We start from the raw sequence: 14,219 nt of genomic DNA on the forward strand, positions 1-14,219 counted from the left end.
AAAAAAAAAAAAAAGAAAGGTAACTCCAAAAAAGGGGAGAATCACAGTAAAGTTTTCACTTGATATAGCCACTATTATCACAGTGCTCAGCACTCACGGTAGGGCTTCCAAACTCGCGCTATGTATGACTTACGGGTGTGGCACAATGTTGGGCATGTCCACCACTTGCTAGTCAACTATTTACTCTGTTCCACCCATCTATCATTTTAAAATATTGGATGGGAAAGATAAAGCGTGGAAAATGGCATTTGGAATTTACAAGTACGAATTCTTATTTCTTAGATTTCCAGGAATCTACAATTAGAATGTCAGGATAGAGGTTTGATTATGGTTTAACCATAAACCTGTTTTTCCCCTTCGCTTCTGCATTCCTACACATTTTCCTGTTAGTTTATGAAGAGATCATCAACTCAGAGTTGTAAGCACCAGTGCCTATAGCTCCAAGGGATCTGCTGTGTCATTAGCGATGGGCATGTCCCCCCCAGTGCTGTGGCTGGCATCAGTATTAGCAGTGATAGGTACTCTGTGGTCCTAGAAATCCAGGTGCGTGGGATGTACCTGTGGCTAGCATGCACACAGCCCTGGGCTCCATCTCCAATACTACACAAACAGGGGCATGGTAGATGAGAGATCACTAATTCAAAGTCAACCCTGGTTACACTGCGATTTTAAGGCCAGTCCAAGATATGTGATTCTCTACCTTAAAATAACAACAAATCCAGGATGTGAGCGCTTAAGAATCAAATATATAATTTTTATAGGTTGGCTTAACTGAAAAGACAAAGCTGACAATGCCTGAACACAGTGACATTTCTGTAACTGTGATCTGCTTAGACTCCAGGTCACTGAACTTGCAGAGCTCAGTCTCGAGGTTTAGGCTGCCCACTCTACAGGGCTAGTGGTTAACTTGTGCTTCACATTTTATAGCAGTGATGAATTTTATTATATAAACACAACAGTAAATCTATATACATGCTGACATATTTCTGTCTAGATATGTGACTGTATGTAGTGACTTCTCAAAAGAAAAAATTCAAAGAATTTACAAAACAATATAGTTATCTAACTTACAACCAAGATAACACTGGAACACAAAGATAAAAGTTGCTTTTACAGGATAAAACTACCTTAGGGGAGAAAAAGTCAGTAATTAGTGAGCCGCAATAAAAATATTGCTTTTTGAACATTCTGAAATGCTTGAGGATTCAAAAAAAAAAAAAAAAAAAAAATCACCAAGAGGGTATTTGGTAGCAGAAACGATGAGAATGCAATGTCTGACCTCACAGCGGCAGTCAGCTCCCAGTCTGAGTTCTCCATGTTCTCAGGGTGTTTTACCTCTTCAATCTCTAACTGCGGCAAGAGTGAGGAGGCTCTTTCCTTATCTTGGTCCTGGAGGCCAGGCTAATGCAGCTGCCACAGGTCCTTTCTCCTTTCTGATTACAGTTGCTGAGACCACCTGCCTTTGCTCAGGCTGTGAGCAGCACAGCCGAGCCGGAGATCACAAACGAAGAAGTGCTGGACTTCTTTTGTTGTTTATAAATTCCTTTTTCAGTCTGGAGGTAGAACTCACATTTTTTGACTTGATAAATTATAAACTAATCTTGCGAGGAAACTTCTTGCACTGCGCTTTAAGTCTGAAAATCCGTTCCAAATGCCAAGAGCACCCACCGTCTCTCCTGCTCTGCCTTGCCCTTGAACCGAGAAAGGACACGGAGAAAGACAGAACAGCAGCGCTCCAGCGTTTCTTCACTAAAACTTTCCACTTGGCAGTTGTACTTTCAACACTATGGAAATGAACCTTCCGACATTTTCTAGTGATCTAATTTTAATTAAAAACGCTCTCTCCCAAGAGACTGATATCCGGTACAAAGGCAAAGTTGTGAGCGAAGTGGAAACCAAGGAGGACTTCTCCCAGGCCTTTTCAGGTGAGTTAAACAGTAATATTTTTACTATCAGCTATATTTGTAGGTAACTGACTGTTGGGAAGGCTAAAGAGAACATATGAGACTAGTAGCTGTATGCCATTAACATTCTCAGGATAAATTCCAGATTGGGTTTTATCTAAATATGATTATTTTCATACTGCTTTATACAAACACAGATCTGCTATTGCTTAGAAGTGCCAGGTAAGATGAAAATCAGGACACATCCAAGAGTTCTTGGGAAACCAGAAAAGGACTTTGCTCAACTGGGATTATAGAAAAGATCTTGTGATGAGGGAAGTGGCCTTCAGTGGGAGGCCCCTTCAGGTGCAGAGTTGGGGACCTGAATGGGTATTTTCCTTTAGAGAATTCTCGCAGTAATTAACTCTAACAAAGTGCACAAAATACCCACTCCTCTTTTGGTTAAAAATATCACCCAGCTTCCCCCAGTACAGAGTAAGGTTAGGGCTGAGAAGAGAAAACCCACGACACATTATTTTTTCTAATTAATGGGTATATACTTGAAGCTTACCAAGAAAAGCATACAAAGTAACATCACATCTGACAGATGAGATTTTCAGCACAAAGGCTAACCCTCAAGTTTATAATTGGTAACTCTTTTAAGTTACAGACCTTATCATCAGTTTTTGCCACTCTCCTACAACTGTCTAAGAATGAAACATGTATAGCTCTAGCCTTAATGAAGTAGCCTTACTTTATTAAGAATCTGTCTCTGTGTGCGTTGTGTGTGCATATGTGTGTTTGGAGGGGTGGGGGGATGACGTCTTGATACACGGTCCTTCTGGCCTGATACTTGCTATAGAGTTCAGGCTGGCTTCAGCCTTGGTCAATCCCGTCTCAGCCTCAGAGTTCTGAGAATTACAGGCATGAGTTGCCACTGTTGGCTTCACTAAGAATCATACTCTTCTCAAGAAGACAGACAAGTCACTGAAAGCTCCAGATTATTTTGTAAATTTTACTTAACAGTTCCCCAAGAAAAGAGAGAGAACTTAAGAACCAACCAACCAATCAAACAAATTAAAGTCCTTTGAAAGTACATAAAAGTTTCCGGCACCTGGTCAGGTGCTAGGCAGATGACATATCTAATAAATATTACTGAACTGGCATTACTTGAGTTAAACAATCATCTTTATTTGTTAAAAACGAAGTAAAAAGCAGTTTGAGATAGTTTTTGTCAAAGGAAATCAATGCAAACAGTTTGCATAAAAGAAAATGACTGAGTGCTAGAAGATTCTACAAAGCTCAAAGGCATCACAAACTCAGTATTCGCATGCAATTAACTGGGTTATTACAGTCTAGCTGTAAGAAAAAAGGTTGCTTGGTTCTTTTTTTTTTTGTTGCTGTTGCTGCTCAGAATGTAATCTTACATTTTTGGTGGTAGTCCATTACTAGGTAAGCATGTGCATCAGAAATTGATTCCGGGTTAAATCACTGTAACTCTAAGGTGCCCATACAAATAGTTGTCAGTGGACACTTGGCACTGGGGAAAACATGACCTAGGAGAAAGAGTGAGGCATCTTGTGGAAGGGAAAGAGGATTATGAGGCATGGGTTCCCCAGCGCAGAAGCACAGCCTACAGAGAGGAGACGTCTCCTGTGCTGTCAGAGCAGAAATGTATGGGACCCAGATCTGCCTCCTCAGAGTCTGCTCTGCATAGAGAGCTGCTCAAGTTGGTATCACTACCAAACACCACACCTCTGGGAATGTCTTTACAAGTGATGGGGGAGATTTTTAAATTTTAGACCATTTGTTGTGCTGTTTGAGACCATTTAGGGCCTGAGGACACTTCTGTTAAATGGGACACTTCCAGGAAAACCCCTCTCATCTAAGTTTTAAACTCAGGCAAAAAGTTCACTACTCGTTTCTAAACCTGCATGTTAAAAAAAGACACATCTACATATATCTTTTTTTCTTCCCTGAGACAGGGTTTCTCTGTGTAGTCCTGGCTATCCTGGAACTCACTCTGTAGACCAGGCTGGCCTCAGACTCACAGAGATCTGCCTGCCTCTGCCTCCCAAGTGCTGGGATTAAAGGCGTGCACCATCACTGGCTCTTCGCATGCCCACTGTACCTCTTCTGTTTCTGGTGTTGATAGGTCAATCATACTTTCACATGAGGTTTTGTGTGTTTACTCTTGCAATGCAGTTTCTGCCTGCTGCAATGAATTTCTACACTCACTTTTATTTTCCTTCATCTTTATCCAGATTTCTTTTTCTTTCCTAACCCCTTGTCCTGGATAGCCTAACTATACTATCGCAATTGAAAAAATTAAAAAGGATAACCTTACTGTGCAATTATGGGTTTTTAACATTTCATTTATAACTTTCATATATATTTGGTACAAACTAGTTCAAAATTGTTCGCATTTGTATCCCTATTAATATTTATCAGTTATGTATTCTTAGCAGTTACCTCAACCTTCCTTGGTTATAATTTGCCTGATATAGCTCATTCTACCCACCATTTTCAACAACACATGACAATTCCATATTCATCTATTCTGATTAAATTACTGATCTAGTTATTCTGCCATTTTTGCTTGGAGTTTCTATATACTTTCTCCTTTCCTAGACTGACAGGGTAACTGCAGTAGCTATCCTGAATCTTTAATTTTTGTGGGGCTGAGAATCAAACCAAGGGCTTTGTGCATGTTAGGTAACTGATTTACCACTGGGCTATTCCCCTAGCCCCCAAAATGGAACATTCGTAATCCCATTTAAAAATTCTCAGCTAATCAATTCAGTTACCCTCGTTTCCTTTTTTACCCCTTTCTTCCCCCCCTCTCTGTCTCTTCTCTCTCATTCTTCTATTTTGATTTTACTTTATTTACTTTTGTGGTTCTTTGAGACAGGATTCCTCTTTGTAGCCCTGGCCTTCTGGAACTCACTCTGTAGACCAGGCAGGCCTCGAACTCAATGGAGATCCACCTGCCTCTGCCTCCCGAGTGCTGGGATTAAAGGCGTGGGCCACCACACTCAATTTCTTTCCTTTAGAAACAAGGTTTCATTTTGCTCTCAGGCAATCACAGCAATGACAGGTGGAACCCACAGCAGTCATTTGCCTGAGCCTAGCAGAGTGCTGGGGTTATAGGTGTGAGCCACAATGCTTACCTGTAACTATTCTCATCTCAATCTTGGGGTGCTTTTAGTGCGAAAAACTCTTGTCTATGTTCCTGCTCTCTAAAACCTTGCTTCAACCTTTCTGTACGTGTTGCAGACAGAGTACATTAGGCAATAAAGCAGGTGCTCCACCCTTAAGCTTCTCTCTGAAGCTTAGAAGCTCAGTTTTGCTTTGCATATTAGAACTAGACATTTCATTGCTCTGTATAGCCATTGTCTATCTTGATTTGACTTTTTCTTTCCACATCATTCTTTTTTAAAGAAAGGTTTATTTTTATGTTATCTCATGTTTTTCTTTTTTAAATTGTTTTTTATTGAGCTATATATTTTTCTCCCCTTCTACTCTCTTCCATGGTCCCCATGCTCCCAATTTACTTAGGAGATCTTGTCTTTTTCTACTTCTCATGTAGATTAGATCCATGTATGTCTCTCTTAGGGTCTTCATTGTTGTCTAAGTTCTCTGGGATTGTGAACTGTAGGCTGCTTTTTCTTTATGTCTACAAGTCACTTATGAGTGAGGATTTTTATTATTTTTAATTATATGTGTGTTGTGTGTCTATGAGTGGGAATGCAGGGGTGGCCTCGGAAGCCAGGGTATGGGATCCTTTTGGTGGATGATGAGGCTGAACTCCAGCCCTCTGCAGAGCAGCAAGCTCTCTTACTGCCAGGCCATCTTTCCAGTCCCCACCATTAGTTCTTATTTCATTTCTTCTGTGTTCAATTTTTTTTTTTTCTAAACTGTACTTTTGGAACTATGCTACTATTTATATTAACTGAAATTAAGGATTAGGGATTAAAATGAAATTCAATTAAACAGCAGCACTAACACCATTTCAGAGTCATACACAGTTGGTGGCTGTGCATTGCACAGGCTGCTTCGGAAGTCCCTCCAGCCAGGATCTCCAGAGACAAATGCTCTGTTGCTGTTGGAATGCCTATGCTCTCTTGAATTACTCACTGGTTAGTTGTCTGCCCCAGCACTGGAGCCTTAAGTGGTCAGTCTGAAGGGTGTTCCTTTGAGTTGGGTTGCTCAAGCAACCTTTGGTTCCTTCTGCTTCTGCCATAATGCAGCAGGCCTAGTATGCCTGGGCCTCTTTCAATGCCTAAATAGAAGATTTACATCTTCTATAGAATCTGGAAAGTCTTCCGTTATAATTTCTTCGAATAGTGCCACTTTTAAATCAATTTTAACATCCTGTCAATCTTGTCCATCACATTAAACTTTATAATTGTCCTACTTTCAGTAACTTTCCCCCTTTTAAGGATTCATTCTCAATTTCCCCAGATAATCCTTCTAGTTTACCAACGTGTGTGTTTAAAGCTGTTGCTAAATTCAGGCGGTGGTTGCGCAGTCTTTAATCCCAGCACTCGGGAGGCAGAGGCAGGTGGATCTCTGTGAGTTCAAGGCCAGCCTGGTTTATAAGAGCTAGTTCCAGGATAAGCTCCAAAGATACAGAGAAACCCTGTCTTGAAAAACCAAAACCAAACGAAAAGCTGTTGCTAATTGTTACATCCAGGTAGAGAGTTTATTTTAGTAACTAAAATCTTAATTTCTGTAAGTTCTACTTGGTTACTTCTCAAGTCTACTTGTTATTTTTAATAGCATTTGGTTCTGTAGTTATTTCTTCTTTTTAACTTGTAATCCCCATTTGATGGGTATACCCACTAGGTTCTCCATGTGGTTACTCCATCACTGAGGTTCTGGGGAAGGGCTGTCCAATGCTCTTCTTTGTTGTACAGTGCCCTCACTATTCATCGTGAATTACCTCCTGGCATATCAGTAACTTTGTACCACAATGCTTATGTGACATCTGAGGGCTACCTGGGTTATAGGCATATCAAAGAGTCTTGCAATTGCTTCTGCCCAGTATTTCTGAATACTTACTGGATGGTGATTAATTTTATGTTAATTTTTGCCTCAGCTTAACTCAAACCCAGAATTTATGATGAAAAACATATTCACAGCATACAGGGGGAATCGCACACCAGAAAGGCCTATGGTTATAACTCTTGGGAAGACATTTTCTATTGAACCTATAACTCAGAATTCAATACACTTAGCTGTCAACTCACTAGACAAACGTATCTTCTCAATTGACTGATATGCATAAAGCATTAGATCTGGCTAGATACTGGTTTCTGTGTCTCAGCTCTAACTTTACACACTTGTGAAATCTTAACTCCTCATCAGATCACAAAAAATAATAGCATCCTTAATTTAGGAGACTTCCCATCCCCAAGGGTCCCAAAACAGTTGGCAGCAAGTGTTAAGCTCATAGGCCTCTCATTTAAGTTTTCTGTTTTCACTTTGGTATTGGTTCATGGAAAGCTACTCCTTTTTTGGTTCTGCTATGTATTTAATGTTTCGTATAGCAAAAGAACTTTGCAACACCATGGCCTACTTGCCAGAAGTGTTTCTATTGAGTATTAAAAAAAAAAAAAGATTTGGAATCTGGGCATACCTGTAATTCCAGTATAAAATCAATAGTTTAAGGCCATACAGTGAGTTGGAGTCACCCTGGGCTACAAAAGCACTGCTTTAAACAACAGTAACAACCAACCAAAAGGTGCGGGTGGGGAGAGCAAGGGATGTGGCTCTGTGGTACCCACTATCCTAGAATGTTCAAAGCCTTGGAGTCAATTTTCAGCCAACATCTGACTACTTGAATAAAAAGTAGCCTTAAATACTTAATTTTAGCATATGTATCTTTTTTCAATAGATAGCTCAAGTTATCTGTATCTAAAATATTTGAAATAGAACTGCGGATGTGGCTTAGGGGAAGAAGACTTGCCTAGCACATCTAAGGCTGGGTTTGAGTACCAGCACAGCAAAAACTAGGGGTAAGAGGAGTGGAGAGAACTTGAGAAGCAGCTTGTTTGTGGTTCCTGTGAGAAGTGATAGAGAACACTACAGGCCCAGGCTATAAGGGAATCTTGGTTATAGTTAAGTATTTACAGTTGTTTCAATAATAAGACCACCTGGTTTGAGTCTAAGACGGGGATACAATCCAATACTTCACAACAGGTTTAAGGATTCATACAAAGTCAGTCAGTAAGATGGCAAAGCTTAGAACTGTCAGCAAACAAACTCTGCTCTAAGAAAGTACTATCATGGTAGAGTCTTTCTTAGAGATTTATTCTGCAGCTTTTGAATGCAGAAATCATTTATAAATTTAAAAAAAGGAATGACTAAATAGGAGGCATATTTAAACAGGACACAACAAATGGTATGCTGGACGACAAGTTCATGCTTTAGACCTCACTGTTCAACACAGCAAATTCAAATGTGTTAAGCAAATTAAAAACATCATTCCTGGCCCTCAGCAGTCAGTCCCACGTGGCAGGCGGTCAGTGCTAGAGAGCGCCAGCATAGGCTTCCATCACGGCAGAGAAGCAGACAGTACTGCTCTCTGCTGAACTGTGTCATTTTACTGGAGCAGTGGTGATGAACACTGGCTCCCAGGGCGGCAGGGTTAGACTCTACACCTCTTCTTAGCTTTCTAACCCCTGAGCAGGTTTCTAAACACCCGAGGATCTCATCTGCGATGGGGCCAGAGAGAGGAGACAGGAGCATGATTACTGTTCAATAACTGCAGAATATGCAGCCCCTTAATTCCTCCCCAGTCCAATTAAAGCCCTGTGTAGCTACAGAAAGGCTCTTAGAATGAAGATACAGTATTTCTCAGGGATCCAGGAGAATCACTGAATCCAGTGAAAGTACCTTCTCGAAGATTTTACCTTTTTCGTGGGAGGGTTGAGAAGTTTGTATAAAGAAAAGCTAAAAAATAAATAGAACAATTTAGAACTGGAAAAAGTTACAGTTCAATGTTTGCTCCCCGCCCTCATTTACTCTAAAACTGAACCTGAGCGGGAAAAAGCTGGATATAAAAGTATAATTTGAGCTAAATGGGCCAGGTATCTTGGTGGCATCTCCTGCGGGAGGATGACAAGATCAGTATAATTACCCATACGTGGAATCGGATCTAGTGCTTATTTAATGGACAAATCCCCAAACAACTCAACAGTTTCCTGACTGACAGAGTTATGCTCTATGTTTACTACTCATTAGACAATCATACACAGTCCTAAGACTCCACATTACTTTATGCCAGGGGTTCTCAACCTATGGATTACGACCCCTTTGGGGGGGTCGAATGACCCTTCACAGGGGTCGCCTAATACTACTGGAAATATCAGATACTTACATTATGACTCATAACAGTACAAAAATTACAGTTATGAAGTAGCAATAAAAATAATTCTATGGTTGGGGTCAACACCACATGATGAACTGTATTAAAGGGTCACGGCATTAGGAAGGTTGAGAATCACTGCCCTATGCTGCCCTGCCACCTCTAATACAACTCCTTTAAATGTCGCCCCCAATGGGATGACCTGGGTAAGTGAGCTGTTTCTGTACTTTTTAAATGCTTTCTAAAAAACTCTATAAACCAAAGACAAAACAAAACCACAAACTGATGGAGAAGGGTCATCTGTCTATTTGACGTGATGCAGCCAGCCACCAGGTCAGACCTGCTGAATCTTTCCCGGTAAGACACCCATTATTAGACATGGGTTAATCAAGATGTGAGAGTTAGCCAGTAAGAGGCTACATATAATGGGCCAAGCAGTGTATAAATAAATAGTTTGCGTGTTGTTATTTCGGGGCATAAGCTAGCCAGGCGGCCGGGATCCGTGCTGCAGGAACGCAGCCCGCAGCTCCTACTACACACAAACCAAGAACATTACACTTTTCTCCACAAGAATATTTCAATTAATGTTATGAATACTGTTGATGGTTAAAGTCTATGATAGCGTAATGGGTTAAACATACAGAACACTGACAATTTTGTGTCGATCCCAGTTAGTCTACAGATGCTAGGTTTTTACATGATGAAATCAGATGATAGTCTGTTTGCTTGTAAGTTTGCCCTTATTTGTTCTGCATAAGCACAAGAGAATCACTTCCAAATAACCAAACTCTGGTAGGTTAGGTTCTATTTGCTTGCTTGTTTGGTTTTAAAGACAGGGTTTCACTGTGTAGCCTTGGGTGGCCTGTGTGGACCAGGTTGGCCTTGAACACACAGAGATCCATCTGCTCTGCCTCCTGAATTCTAGGAATAAGGGTGTGCTTTATCTCCACCATGCCCAATATAAGTCAACTTCACAGGACTCTAAATGTGAAGGACTTGGGCATAGGCTACAGATAATCAAGTCTCTTGAGGATTTTCCTCAGTGAGTAGGAGTAATACACAATTGTCAAAACAGTAAAAAGCAGAACTTATCCAATTTTATTGTAAAAATGTAGTTATGTGTTCTTTTGAAGAATTCTCCCACAATGAAAATTTAACATAAAACGGCCATTTGTAATAATCTACTTTCTACTAGTTCATATAAATCCTGAATTTACAGGTATTAAATAACATGTCTTTTTTTGCTTGACTCTTTGAGATATGAATTTAGATCACAGGCTTCCCAGCCTCCAAAGGGCTGGGATTACGAGTGTACACTACCACTCCTGGCTCAAGAAGTGTCTAATATGTCTGTAGGACTTAAAATCTGAGAGGATTTAAAAACTCAAGAAATAGTTTACTGAAAAATCAAGAGATATATCTTATTTTGCTTAGATACTTAAAAAAAAAAATGAACAAAAAAGAATTTAGGGTTCCTGGCTTTCTAAACCACTGTTTTGATATCCCTAGGGGGTCAAGGACAAGCAAACTGCCCCTGTCCTCAATTACACCTCTAACACCCATACTGAACCATCAGAACCCAGTGGACATGGTGTGTGCTGCTGGAGCTCCAACCCAAAGCCTATGAATGCTAAGGATTTATCTACCACCGAGCAATGTCCTTGCTCTTTAAGTATACTTTTTTGTACAGATGGTCCCACACTTATGATAATCTAACAAGATTTTTGCTTCCAAAATGCTGTGATAAGTAGCATTTACTGAGTGAAAAATCGTATTTTGGACTGCACATTTCCTTTGGAGGATACATGGGAGATGCTACTGCAGTGCTGTAGAGCAACAACCAGCCGCAGCCCCCACTCCCACATGGCCACAGGGAGACAACCAATGGTCCACAGTGTGTACTGTGTTGCTGAGCTATAATATTTGGCAGTTTAAGTTTATTAATGAGCTTTCAATTTATGACATATTTGTCAGCAAGTAACTCCAATGTGACACAGTGAGGAACTTCTATACGTTTTTGAAAGGGCGACTCTGAGCTTTGTTACCTGAATTTCAATCACTATTAGAATCTGTAACATTTGAAAAGACCTTGGACAAGGATCTCTCCAACTAACTGTATGCCATGCACCTTGAGTCTACCTGTGTATCCTACATAGGGTACTCTTCACCATTAGAACACAACAGCTTCTGACACAGTATCTGTACCTACTAGACGACACTCTATTAACCTAAAAGGTTGAAAAGTGCCATTGTCCATGGCAAAGTCCTTCCTCTGTAGAAAGCATGAGTGTCTGCTCTCATTTTGTCTCCCAGACCAAGTTCTGTTGCTCAGGGATATGAACTGACAAGAACTCAGTGCCACAACATAAAACAAAGAACTAAATATTTCATAGCAGAAACAAATACAGTGCTAACAATTGAGCTAGATAATATAGCTGACCAAAATAACCTGAGTTAGTTATGTGCAAGTCTTCAATTTTAAAGTTAGCTTAAAACGTTTGCTTCTGGGGCTGCTGAGATGCGTTGTGAGTGAAGGCACTGGCCATCCAGCCTGACAACCTGAGTTCCATACTGGAACCCACATGGTGGGAGGAGAGAACCGGAAGTTGTTAACTATAAACAGATTACTCACAGCTTGCATTTCTATACAGAAGAAATGGTTCATGGAGCTGAAATTCCAAATCTTTATTCACTGGTTCAACCAGATTGTGCATGTTCAGTCGGTTGACAATGGTAAAACCATGGTAAGGCGAAGCTGACCTTAGATTTAAAGCAAGGGAACACATGTTACCTTTTAATCTATAGAAATGCTATCTACTACCTTATTTTCACACACACACACACACACACACACACACACACACACACACAAAGCCTATATTACCACATCACATGAACAATCAGCGTTTGAAACCATGAACAAAAATACAAGGCTGGAGCTCTAATTCAGTGGCGGAGTGCTTGCCTAGCATGAACAAAGTCCTGGGTTAAGGCCTCTAGAAATTAATTAAGTCAGGCCATTTCCCTCTTTGCTCCTAAGTGTTTCTAAGAATTTAATTCCTCAGCATAAAAGCTGAAGTCACCAGGTTCCCCGCCCCTTCACTGCCTGTCCCTCTCCTGTTCTGCCACTCTGGCTCCACTGGTGTCTCTGCAGGTGTGCTTCCCTCTCCAGACTCACTGAAACTAGACTACCGCCCCCAAACTAGCACCACAGCTTCTCTCCAGCAAGCACCCTCTCACCTCCACACCCACCCACTGCTTTCCTACTGACCATCTTTCTCCCACTAGAATTTAAGCTCACTGTAACTGAAGATCTGTTTCTCTCTCCCATATACGTATACCAAGATTGATATAAGTGAAGAAATACCATTTTTTAATACAGTACAAGCATGTCTATGACTCTCATCCATTGCAGCAATCTTTCCTATATTAAATCACTCTTTTGTATGTTTTTCCCGAGTTAGATGGACTTGACGTACACAATAAGAATGCTCTTAGTGTCCTTACCAAGGGGATTCATCAACAACACACTCAACACTCTTCATAACACAATACAAAAAGAACCAGACATCAATAATCTTGCTGCTACCACCCTAAGTTTCAGAAAACAAGGGAAGGACCTGCCTCTAAGAACAAGACTTGTAGGCATCTAGAAAGACAAGTGTCCCCATGACTGTCATATCCTGTGGTCTTTTAAGCATCTATGTTGTCAAACAAGGTAATATTGGAAATCAACAATTTAAAGAATTTTCAGAAGCTTAAAGTAAAATATATACAAGTATGAAATACCCAGGCATTCTAAAGAACCCTCAAACTAAAATAGATACAATAAAGACTATATAACCCAGGAGGTGGGAAAGAATTGAGAAAGGGGCAGAACCAGTCACAGAAGACAAATTTTCATTAGAAACTTACTATTAGCAAGACTGATATCTCAATTACTATCACTAATATATTATGTCCAGTGACATTCATATGTTCATATTCTTAATACGGGATAGTTAATAATTAGAAAAGGCTTTCTATCTTGAGATAATTTTGTCAGGCTCTGAGAAGAGAAGCAGCTAGGATAGGATTGCACAGCCTGAACGGTTGAAACCTGGAAGAAAACGAACAGGAAGGCTCCAGAGACAAAAACACACTAGAAATGGACCACGTTACATGAGACTGCTCACTATTCAAGTGAAACAGAAACATGCTTTTAAAAACTTACCTTCGATATACAAATAGGGTCCCTTCTATATCAGTCTTCTCCTGTAACAGATAATAATTGTTAGTTTCTCAATAATAATAATAATAATAATAATAATAATAATAATAATAATAATAATAATAACAATAATAATAATTCAATGCCAAATGGTTTCAGTGGAAAAGAAATGGTTTAAGGCCAACTTGTTTTATTTATTGTGAAATCTATTGTGTGTGTGTGTAACTAGTAGAGGTCAGCAGTCACCCTCAGGAGCGTGTTCTTTTGAGTCAGGGTCTCTCCTGGCCAGAAGTTGGGTAATTAAGCTAGGCTTGTTGGTCAGTGACCCCCAGGGAACCACCTGCCTCCACTTTCCCAGTGTTGGATTGCTTTGCTTTGTTTTTAAAGACAAGGTTTCTCTGTGTAGCTTTGGAGCTTGATGTCTTGGCACTCACTCTATAGACCATGCTGGCCTCGAACTCACAGAGATTCACCTGCCTCCCGAGAGCTGGGATTAAAGGTGTGCGCCACGCACCCGGCTCCCAGTGTTGAATGTTACTACATTCAACTATTTATTGAATAGCTATTTATGTGGGCACCTCAGGTTCCTTAATTGTGTAACCATTCAACTCTGTAGGTATTTATATAAGTGCTGCAATGTCCAATTCATAATGTCTACAACTGTAGCATTTTTCTATTTTAACCACTAAGGAACATTAAAAAACAAAACAAAACACAGAATTAGTTTTATTTTTATGTATTACTTTTTTAAATT

The 14,219-nt window shown here is 40.2% G+C and overlaps 2 protein-coding genes across 13 annotated transcripts in view; one reads left to right on the forward strand and one right to left on the reverse strand.

The window, feature by feature from the left end:
- The window catches only part of Dcp1a (decapping mRNA 1A), a 48,097-nt gene that overhangs the window by 30,879 nt on the left and 2,999 nt on the right, over nucleotides 1-14,219 (reverse strand). For all 3 annotated transcript variants that reach the window (XM_050158060.1, XM_050158062.1, XM_050158061.1), the window contains exons 2-3: nucleotides 13,469-13,509; nucleotides 11,888-12,015 (exon numbers count right to left, since the gene is read on the reverse strand). In XM_050158060.1, the coding sequence (XP_050014017.1) occupies nucleotides 11,888-12,015; nucleotides 13,469-13,509 (169 nt within the window). The remainder of the gene's footprint in view (nucleotides 1-11,887; nucleotides 12,016-13,468; nucleotides 13,510-14,219) is intronic.
- Nucleotides 1,144-14,219, forward strand: part of Cacna1d (calcium voltage-gated channel subunit alpha1 D) — a 424,715-nt gene continuing 411,639 nt past the window's right edge. For 4 of the 10 annotated variants that reach the window (XM_050158047.1, XM_050158048.1, XM_050158054.1 and 1 more), the window contains exon 1: nucleotides 1,147-1,925. In XM_050158047.1, the coding sequence (XP_050014004.1) occupies nucleotides 1,787-1,925 (139 nt within the window). In that variant the 5' untranslated portion in view covers nucleotides 1,147-1,786. Of the gene's footprint in view, nucleotides 1,926-14,219 lie in introns of all 10 variants that reach the window. The other 6 variants (XM_050158045.1, XM_050158057.1, XM_050158050.1 and 3 more) reach the window with 4 other exon arrangements.

Source organism: Alexandromys fortis, unplaced genomic scaffold (genome assembly GCF_014885135.2).
Source record: "Alexandromys fortis isolate MF-2015 unplaced genomic scaffold, M_Fortis_MF-2015_v1.1 scaffold_106, whole genome shotgun sequence".
In the NCBI taxonomy this organism is placed as follows: Eukaryota; Metazoa; Chordata; class Mammalia; order Rodentia; family Cricetidae; genus Alexandromys; species Alexandromys fortis.